The sequence below is a fragment of the Paroedura picta genome, chromosome 5 (genome assembly GCF_049243985.1).
Source record: "Paroedura picta isolate Pp20150507F chromosome 5, Ppicta_v3.0, whole genome shotgun sequence".
In the NCBI taxonomy this organism is placed as follows: Eukaryota; Metazoa; Chordata; class Lepidosauria; order Squamata; family Gekkonidae; genus Paroedura; species Paroedura picta.
The window spans coordinates 21,320,158-21,330,675 of NC_135373.1; the positions used below are offsets into that span (position 1 = coordinate 21,320,158).

The 10,518-nt window shown below is 51.0% G+C and overlaps 1 protein-coding gene across 2 annotated transcripts; it reads left to right on the forward strand.

Moving 5' to 3' along the window:
• The first annotated feature begins 768 nt into the window (after positions 1 to 768).
• On the forward strand, positions 769 to 9,297 carry LOC143837276 (uncharacterized). Of its 2 annotated transcripts, none has more exons than XM_077336901.1 (2): positions 769 to 791; positions 7,535 to 9,297. In XM_077336901.1, the coding sequence occupies exon 2, from the start codon at positions 7,575 to 7,577 to the stop codon at positions 8,907 to 8,909; it is 1,335 nt and encodes a 444-aa protein (XP_077193016.1). In that variant the 5' UTR covers positions 769 to 791; positions 7,535 to 7,574; the 3' UTR covers positions 8,910 to 9,297. The 2 variants fall into 2 exon arrangements, with proteins under 2 accessions (XP_077193016.1, XP_077193015.1); XM_077336900.1 differs by lacking the exon at positions 769 to 791 and adding an exon at positions 4,918 to 5,053 and having other exon boundaries at positions 7,535 to 9,296.
• The last annotated feature ends 1,221 nt before the right edge of the window (positions 9,298 to 10,518 follow it).

Here is a 10,518-nt window from a genome sequence, read left to right on the forward strand (position 1 = left end):
CTCCTGCATTTGAAAGGAGGGACACCCTGGTACAGCTGGCGGCCGAACACTCACCTGTCTCCGGAGGACCTCCGAAGCACCTGCACCACTCCCGCAGGTGGCCACGAGGGGGCGCCCTGCCCAACAGCTAACCTTTGCTACCCTCGAACGTCCCTAAGAGGCGTCTTGCAACAATGCGAAATCCCCCTCCCCCACGGGACTCGGGCCCTGCAACTTCCACGAAATTGCCTCCTGTGCAGAACTGGCTCCCAAACTCAGTGTGCTGGGGTGTGGGGTGGGAATAAACCAGTTCTGCAAAAAGAGAACACTCTGCTCTAGCATGGAATTGGGGCCCCTGTGGGCGGGCAGGCAGTTGGGTTTCCTGCGCTGTGCAGGGGGGTTGGACTAGATGACCCTGGGGGACACCCTTCCAACTCTAGCGCCGATGTCTCGACTGCCACCTGCTCCCCGTTTATTTCCGCTTCTTTAGTGTCGTGCCGCCTCTGTCCCACTGCCACCCCCCGGCTGGAGCTTTTAGCCTTTCCTCCGTCGGGGATGCAACAGACGCGTTTGCAGAAGCAGAAGGGGGGAATTGCAATATTTCATCTTCGCCCCTATCGGCTGCAGCAGCTGCTCTCTAGGCTGTTCCTTCCCAAATTCTCCAGTTTTCCGGAACCGCTTCGGCGTTCCGCGCTGTTGGTGTATATGCTTGAACTCCGCCCCCCTGGCGTAAGCCACGCCCCCGGCCCGCCTTCCTCCACTCCGGGCACTGAGACAGGGCGGGCGTCTCGCAGGTAATAGGCGGACTACAGGTAAAGTCACCTTTCCTCCGAGGGGAGGCTCCAGCCATTGCCCCCCCCCAGCTTCACTCCTCCCCTGCCGAAGGGGCACTCGCTGGCTTCAAGGGCACACCCCAAACCTCCCCACCCATCGAACCCTCTTTCTGCCCCAGATCCTCTTGCACGCTCAGGTGCAGAAGCCTGGAGCCCCGCCTCGGGATGCCAACCTCCTGGAATTGCAGCTCACCCCTGGGGGGCAGAGATCAGTCCTTTCTAAGCGGCCCCACCCCGGAGAAACTGCCCCCCCACGGAAGCCCCTCCCCAAACCCCGCCCTCTGCAGATGCCACCCTCCAGGTTTCCCCCAAGACGACGTTGGTCCCGCTCGGACGCCCCTTCGAACAACGCCGCCTACCCCGCATCCAGGACGTTGCATTCCCCAGTGGGAGGGTTTCTTGCGACCCGTGCAGGGAAGAGGCCGGTCGGAGGAGCCCCCCAGCCACCGAAAGCGACTCTGCTCGCGGCGCTGCGCATCGTGGCTTCGCCGTCGAGGCTTTGGCGGTCTCCTGTTTTTCCTCTGCTTGCAGCGTCTTTGGTAGTTTAAACATGGGATTTCTGACTTCGTTGGCTCTGGGTCCGTTTGGGAAGGTTGAGCTCGCCGAGCGTTTAGGGCGCCTCCCTTTCCTTAGACGACGCCCGATTAGCCCTCCTGGGCTAATCCAAAAACCTAGGAAATCAGAGCAGATTTCAGCTTCTGCTTCGAGATCGTCCATGGGAACTCTTGCTCGGGTTTATTGTGAGTGGAACAAAATGTGACTCCCATTCTGTACATATCGGATAATGCACTTCCAATGTGCTTTTGCAGCTGGATTTTTCTGTGCAGAACAGGAAAATCTACTTCTAAATGGCATGGAAAGTGCATTATCTAATGCAGGGGTAGTCAAACTGCAGCCCTCCAGATGTCCTTGGACTACAATTCCCACGAGCCCCTGCCAGCAAATGCTGGCAGGGGCTCGTGGGAAGTGTAGTCCATGGACATCTGGAGGGCCGCAGTTTGACTACCCCTGATCTAATGCGTGCAGAATGGCCTCTGGGCACCATTGACACCAACGAAGGTTTATTCGAGGTGTAAGCATGCTTAAGGTGGTCTTAAAGGTGCCATTGGACTCGAATGTTGTGCTAACCCACTTGAATCTAGCTTTATTGTGGGTTGGTGGAGGGTAAGCCAGCCCTTTCTTTCTCACTGATAAACTAACTCGCTTTGAAATGTTTCCTTGGGTTCATGTTCACCACCTTGGGGGACCCCGATTAGGGGAAAGGCAGCGATAAAACCATTTAAAAAAATTAAATGGAACCAGCGTTTGAGATAAAAAGCACTTTAGAAGTGTTAAGTGTAACCTTTCGTGGATTCATGCACATGCAAATGCATGCCACAAATGCCAGCTGGGATACATTAATCTGCCGTGCCGTTGGAATTCTGTTTCATTTTGCGTTTTAAAATAGAGTCCGAAAAGAATACCAAAACCTATGAAATGGTTGCAATCATATTTAGTGGCAATCTTAGCCCAGCCTTTGTCAACTTTTTGAGCATTGAGGAACCGCTGAAACATTCCACAGGCTTCCAGAAACCCCAGAAGTAGCGCAATCCTGTAGAATAGGGTTGGGAAACAGCTGTGGACAGGCCCACCCAGGGCCCCTCCCTTCCCACCCCTTCTAGGCCCATCACTGGCCTTTTGGGGAGGGGCAGGTTGAGTCACCATGGCCACATATAGTCATATCACCTGATTAAATGTTAATTAAAATAATATATTAAATTAATTATTAATATTATTATTATTAAATTATTAAATTATTAATTAATAAATTATATTAAATTAAAATAATATATTAAACATGAATTAGCTCCCACCCATTCAGAAAACCCGTCCAGCGACGCCAAGAAACCCCAGGGTTTCTCAAAACCCTGGTTTGGAAGGCCTGCCTTAGCCCCTCTTGTTGTTAGGTGTGAAGTCGTGTCCGACCCATCGCGACCCCATGGACAATGATCCTCCAGGCCTTCCTGTCCTCTACCATTCCCCAGAGTCCATTTAAGTTTGCACCTCTGTTAGGGTCATCCTATTTTGAAAACCAAAAAAGAGGACATATTTCCCAAAAGACCACGTCAAACAAGTGATCACTATGATTAATCTTGGTTTTAATACCCCCGCTGTTTAAGTTGTGATTGTGGCTGCACAGAAAGATGACTCCCAATCTTCCAACACGTAAAAAAGACATTTTTATCCTTTTTTTTTTTTTTTACAAAGAGCCCAAAAGAGGACAGACACCAAAAAAAGAGGACATGTCCTCTGAAAAGAAGACATCTAGTAATCTTACCACTATCAAATATTGTAATTTTTTTTAAATGTGCATTTCGGGTGTGGCCCAGTGGGTCTCTTTGTGCATAGCAGTGTTGAAAGGGCAAATGTACATTCTTTTCAGTGACCAGCCTGCAGCACCGAAGAATAGTTTGAAGGTTTGGAACTGCAGCCGGTCCTTCTGGGCCAGGAAGTGCATGGAGAAATCCAAGCAAAATCCTTGCTTTAGTGATTGCTCTCCAAGAACATGGAAATTTGCCAGTGCAAAAACCATGCAGGCTGCAAGACTAGGGATCTATCTGTCTGTCTGTCTGTCTGTCTGTCTGTCTGTCTGTCTATCTATCTATCTATCTATCTATCTATCTACCCACCCGTCCACCCGTCCACCCGTCTATCTATCTATCTATCTATCTATCTATCTATCTATCTATCTATCTATCTATCTATCTATCTATCTATCTATCTATCTATCTATCTATCTATCTATCTATCTACCCACCTACCCACCCACCCATCCACCCATCCATCCATCCATCCATCCACCCATCCACCCATCCACCCATCCACCCACCCACCCATCCACCCATCCACCCATCCATCCATCCATCCATCCATCCATCCATCCATCCATCCATCCATCCATCCATCCATCCATCCATCCATCCATCCATCCATCCATCCATCCATCCATCCATCCATCCATCTATCTATCTATCTATCTATCTATCTATCTATCTATCTATCTATCTATCTATCTATCTATCTATCTATCTATTTATATGCTGCTGCTCTCAAATGTCAGGTGACGGTTTCTAAGATTATGTGCCTGGGTTTGCATTAAAGGGCCTTAGTTGTTAGAGAAAGATGTGCTTAATATCAGCCATACAAGGAAGATTATTTATTTATAAATTTATATACCTCCCTCCCTTATGGCTCGGGGTGGTTGACACTGGAACTTTCATCATTCTTCTAGGCCAGGCTTTCTCAACCAGGGTTTTGTGAAACCCTGGGGTTTCTTGAGGGCCCTGGATGGGTTTCCTGAATGGGTGAGAGTTAATTAATTTTTAACATTTTAAAAAAATTGTTAAACTTTTATCGAGTGATATAACGACGTGTGGTCATGTTGACCCGCCCCCCCTTCCGAAACAGCCAATGATGAGCCGGGAGGGGAGGGGCCCCAGATGGGCATGTCCACAGCTCTGCTTCCCAACCATACTCTGTGTAATTGAGCCACTTCTTCGGTTTCTCGAAGCCTGAACGATTTTTTCAAGAGTTTCTCAACAGTAAAAAAGTTGGGAAAGGCAGTTCCAGGAACACATCAGCATGTACCTGAGTTTGGAAGCTCTATGAATTAGACCAGGGGCAGTCAAACTGTGGCCCTCCAGATGTCCATGAACTACAATTCCCAGAAGCCCCTGCCAGCATTCGCTGGCAGGGGCTCCTGGGAATTGTAGTCCATGGACATCTGGAGGGCTGCAGTTTGACTACCCCTGAAAGGCACCATGGGAATTCCGATCCAGCATGGTGGGTGCAGCTACAAAATGACTGCTGTGGGAGGTGGAGCCAACCCCCAAATAGCTGCGGCCGCTTAATATCAGCCATACAACGATTATTTATTTATATTTATATCCCTCCCTCCCTTGTGGCTCAGGGCGGTTGTCATTGGAACTTTCATAATACAGCACAGTATAACGTTTCGGTTTGAATGCAAACTGTTTTTAACAGTAAGAACTTGCCGGGAAGACAGCTGCTGCCAGAACTGCGTTTTTCTTTTAAAAATCTGCATAGCCAATCAGAGTCTTTGCTGTAGAAAAGGCCCATATGGCCCCACCCATTTTTAAAAAAACGCTTGGCGGTCACCAGGAAAGGATCCCGAAGTAGACGCCGCACAAATGGGATTAGAAAACCAACAACTTCGATTGGACTTCATTTTTAACTTGGTGGTTTGTATCGGGATTAAGTCACCTGAATTTGGACAGATCAACTGGCCTTAGGGGCTGCCCCCGTAGGCGGCAGTCAAGCCCTGCTTTGCTTTTGAAACCTAAGTTTTGAAACCACATTGTCTCTCTCTATCAAGTGTCTTTATGGCAGTTTAGTAGTAGAGGCACACCACTGTGTGTGCCGAAGACCAGGGAGGGAAGAATCAGGCGTGCAGAGGGGAGCTGCAGGCATGTTTTGTGCCGGGTTGGGGGTCTGTGTCTAGGCAGAGGGATCTCTATCCTCCATGTTCTCCATTGAAGGGAGAGGTGTGTTCTCCACTCCCTTCCCCCTCCCCGTGCTTGGGGGCACTCAGACACCTGAAATGGCACAACCCTGTGGGTTTGTTGGTGGGGTTGAAGAGGGCCCTCAACTTCCAGGGACCTTGTAGGGCTTTCAAGGTCAGAGATGATCAAGGGTGGTTTGCCACAGCTTGCGTTGGTGTTCCCACTTTAGGCTGCATTGGTGACCTCCTGTTGCCGGGAAATAAATAAGGTGCCCACGAGGTTTTTGACATTTGCAATCAATCAATCTTGATTCTGTACTGTAACAGGATTAACTTGCTTTTCCAGCAAGAATCCTGGATCCCCTTAGCAAGGGTCAGGTAGCCCCCATTGAGGGGGGGGACGGGGGGCATGGAAAAATGCTATATAGATGGGCTGCAGGTGAGTTAGCTTGTTGATTTGGTAAGAAGAAGAAGAAGAGTTGGTTCTTATATGCCGCTTTTCCCTACCCGAAGGAGGCTCAAAGCGGCTTACAGTCGCCTTCCCATTCCTCTCCCCACAACAGACACCCTGTGGGGTGGGTGAGGATGAGAGAGCCCTGATATCACTGCCCGGTCAGAACAGCTTTATCAGTGCCGTGGTGAGCCCAAGGTCACCCAGCTGGTTGCATGTGGGGGAGGGCAGAATCGAATCTGGCATGCTAGATTAGAAGTCCGCACTCCTAACCACTACACCAAACTGGCTCTCTAACATGGAAGTTGTATGTGACCAGATAGTACAGTGGTTCTCAACCTTCGTAATTCCGCGACCCTTTAATACAGTTCCTCATGTTGTGGTGACCCCAACCATAAAATTATGCAAGGGTTCTTTCACAGACATTAAACCAGAACTGACCACTGGGGTGAAGATCCATTGTTCATGATTGTACATAAATTGTCCCCCCCCCCCTGGGTTTCTCAGTTCAGCTTTGCCTCTTATCCCACCATGCTGATCTCACTCTTTTCCGCTGCTCCAGACAGACGGACGTTCTGTCTCGATCTGCCTCACAAGGCTGTTGTGTGGATGGCGCCCCCCCCCCCCGGGCAAGCTGCTTGCCCTGCCACGACCCCAGTGAAAGGTCCCAACCCCTAGGTTGAGAACCACTGAGATAGTAGTATGTGGTTGCTGATTGGCTAGTGCTGTAGTAGAATACAGGTTAGCCATATTATTAGAATACAGGCCTGTCAGGAGCTGCATTAGCAAATGGCCTAGCCAGTCAGCAACTATATACATGCAGTATTAGGATATAAAGAGCCTCTTGTGGCGCAGAGTGGTAAGGCAGCCGCCTGAAAGCTTTGCTCATGAGGTTGGGAGTTCGATCCCAGCAGCCGGCTCAAGGTTGACTCAGCCTTCCATCCTTCCGAGGTCGGTAAAATGAGTACCCAGCTTGCTGCTGGGGGGTAAACGGTCATGACTGGGGAAGGCACTGGCAAACCGCCCCGTATTGAGTCTGCCATGAAAACGCTAGAGGGCGTCACCCCAAGGGTCAGACATGACTCGGTGCTTGCACAGGGGATACCTTTACCTTTATTAGGATATGGGCTAACCAATCAGCAACTACATGCATGAGTTATTAGAATACAGCTGCTTCATAATACATTTGTCAGCTGCTTCATAATTCATTATGGGAATATGAACTAGCCAGTCAGCAACTACATAGAGAGCCAGCTTGGTGTAGCGGTTAAGAGCGGCACCCTCTAACCTGGCAAGCTGGGTTTGATTCCCCACTCCTCCACATACAGCCAGCTGGGTGACCTTGGGTTAGTCACAGTCCTGTCAGGGCTCTCCCAGCCCCACCTCCCTCACAGGGTGTCTGTTGTGGGAAGAGGAAGGGAAAGTGATTGTAAGCCGCTTTGAGAATCCCTTGGGTAGTGAAAAGCGGAGTACATAAACCAACTTCTTCATACATGCAGTATTAGAATATGGCCCAGCCACTCACCAACTACATACAAACTTCTTGCAATATTTTTTAATAAGTTTTGGCTTTTCTCTCTGCCTGTGCTGCTCCGCAGTGGGTGGCCCTCATAAGAATTCAGACCAAAAGCCCCGACCTCACCTCCATTGCCAAGATAGGACCATGCAAGGTGGAAGACCCCAACTCTTTCAATGCACGATGGCTAGGAAAAAGCAGATTTCCCTTGCATGAGTGCTGTGATGCATTCTGTTTTATCCTCCTCTGTGCAGCTCCTTGATTCTTGCTATCGGCGCTACTGAAGGCCCCATCATGGCTGAAAAGTACCCAGGCCACAGCAGTTCTGCCACCGGAAAGCCAGTCCATGGGTCTCCCTGCTCATCCTCCGGTGAACCCTTGTGCCCCGGGTCATCTGAGCTCCAGCCCTACTCCCGGAGTCATGTGACGTTCCCGAGCAACCAGACCTCCTGGAGTCATGTGACGTCCCCGAGCAACCAGGCCTCCGTCATGGTGCCCGTGCGGCTGGACGTCCTCTTGTTCCTGCTCAACAGCGCTGCCAGAGGAGCGCAGTGCGCCCTGCCCCCCGCGCCCGTCCAAGTCGTACAGGGGTCTCCTTCCCCTTGCCACCATGGCCCACCGGCCCAGCGTGCTCCAAGTGGCTGCGGCTGCCCGACAGCTTGCCACAGCCTTTCCCAGCCCAGTGGGACCCATCAGTACGGAGGAGATTGCAGCAGCTGTGTAGGGGGCTCGGGGAGCCACGGAGACAGGCCCAGCAGAGATGGCAGCGGCCATCGAAGGGATGGGAGAAGCTGGCCAAGGACCAGCCCGACAGGAGGTTGGAAGAGGCCCCAGTCCCCAGTAGGCTGGCAGGAGAAGCCGCGCGGGGAAAGAAGAGGGCGGGATAATGGGGACAACTGGCAAGGCAGGAGGGAGAGTTTTGGCAGGTCCAGGGGTGACCGGAGACCCGACACAGGCTACCCTGCCTCCTGGAGGTCAGGCGCACAAGACGTGAGGAAGGACGGCTCCACTTTCGGGTCCAACTACACGAGCAACAAAAGAACCCAAGAGAGGGGCCTTCGTCCGCCGTGGGGTGCCCCCGACGCCAAAAGACCGATGGAAAACGCCAAAGTGGGCTGGCCCAGGGATCAAGGAACAGAAGAATCAACCAGCTTCCCGCTCAAGCCTGCAGGCGGTGAACCAGTCGTTCAGGAGAAGGGAGAAGACTGGGAAACAGATTACGAAGCAGAGTCGATCGGCGCTGCTGCGCCAGGGGCCGTTGCCAGCTCTTCCCGTTCGGACGTCCCAGCCGACCTTTCCGAAGCAGGGGATTGTGCTTCGACTGCTGAGCCTCCCCGACAGCGTGTGTCGCCCTCTTCTCTTCCAGAGTTGGCCTCCAAGGGCCAGCCAATTGCTGCTGCTTCTGCTGCAGGGCAGCCACCAGCAGCGTCCGGCACAGACCGGAGCAAAAATGGCGGGTTCGTCAACTACCTCAAGAATCTTTACTCTGATCTGCCGAAGACGTCCAGCTCCGAAGGATCCTCAGATCTGGTCATCGACATGGACGTGGAGTCGTCCAAGCCGGAGGAGGAGGAGGAGGTGCCATCCCCGGAGAAAGAAGCTGGCGGGGAACCGAAATCGTGGGAGTAGCGTAAAGGCCTGAGGTCAGGGGTGGGCAAGCTATGGCTCTCCAATTGTCTGTGGACTACAATTCCCAGGAGCCCCTGTCAAGCACTGAGAATTGCAGTCCACAGACATTTGGAGAGCCACCCCTACATAAGGTCATCAGGTGGCTTAAAAACGTCAGGAAAAAAATATACTTTGGTTCCTGCTTTTGAGGAGGAAGGTGGGGGAAATATTCTGTGCATGTAACGTAGCGGGGCTCGGTTACTTTGACAGCCCATGCGAAATCTCTGTTGGTTTGGAGTTCAGGTTATGTAATCTTGAAAGCACATTAAAGGTTTTGTGTGTGCATTTGGGAGTGCCCGCCCGGATCCCCCCTTTCCTATTCTTTCCTCAGGCTTAATCTTGTGCTTCCTTTAAGCCATGTGGGTCGAAGAGATGTAACCCCATTCTAAATAAATGGATCGCTTGTTATTTATTGCTTACTGCAATAAAGAGGAAGTTGGTGTTACTTTGGAGCAAAGCGTCTCTGTGTTTATCCAAGAGTGTCTGGCTGGAGTTTTTGCTCCCCCCCCCCCCCCCATGGAATAATAAGGCCAAGAGACTCCAGAGATTAAATCTCGGGAGTAAATACAAATGAGCAAAAAAAGAACCTGCTTTGGAGCAATATCTTTAAACCAGCAAAGGTTTAAACCAGCAAACCTGTTGGATCTGATCCATGGTCCGCCCTCAGATCCTGTTCCAGATTCTCCCTAGATACTGCTGGAAGGCCTACAAGGGGAGGCCAGAGGCCTGCTTGCATTTGTATTGAGAGGTATACTGCCCCTGAACATGGAGGTTCCATTTAGGCATCATGGCAAGGACCTGTTGACAGACCTTTTGGGAGGACATTAAGTCACAGCTGAACCTCGCGGGATGGACACCTGTTGAACTTCCATGTCGGTCTCTGATCCCAGCACTAAGCAGGGCTGATTCTTCTTCACTTCCTAGCGCTGGCACTTCCAAGCTAACCTAGGTTCCGAAGGTCAGGGCTAGTCAGATCCATCCTCCATGAAGTTTCTGAATCCCCCTTGAAAGACTCCTGTGGGTCAGAGACAGTCTTTTCAGCTAGTGGCAATGAGTTCCTCAAACCCTACGCTGACACATGAAACTATAGCCAGTTCACTCTGTTGCATGCCCCTGTATAGTAAGAAGGTCACCTGAACAATCATCAAAATACAGAACAGATACAAGCCACAATGTATGCAGGGTCAGGAGAGGAGACTTGGCAGTAAAAAAAAAAAAAGACACAAGAATTGGTGAGGAACCCAAGACCCACCAGCTCACGTCAGAATCAATTACATTCAGCTTCACAAAACGCTGCGGCAAAGATGGCAACCTTAGCTCAGATTTGACGGGAGGAGAGGAAGGAGGGGAGGGGATCGCCTGCGACTCGGAGCACCTTGGGAGACGGATGGTTTAAGCACAATAAATGAGGTAGCAGACTGGACCAGTGGTCGTTCAGGGCATGATGGGAAATTCTCTAAATCCCGGCAGCCTGTAACAATTTTAAATTAGAGCACGGGGGTAGGGGGTAGGGATTGTGGACAATTGCGTTAGATGATGATGATGATTGGATTTATTACCCGCCACTCCC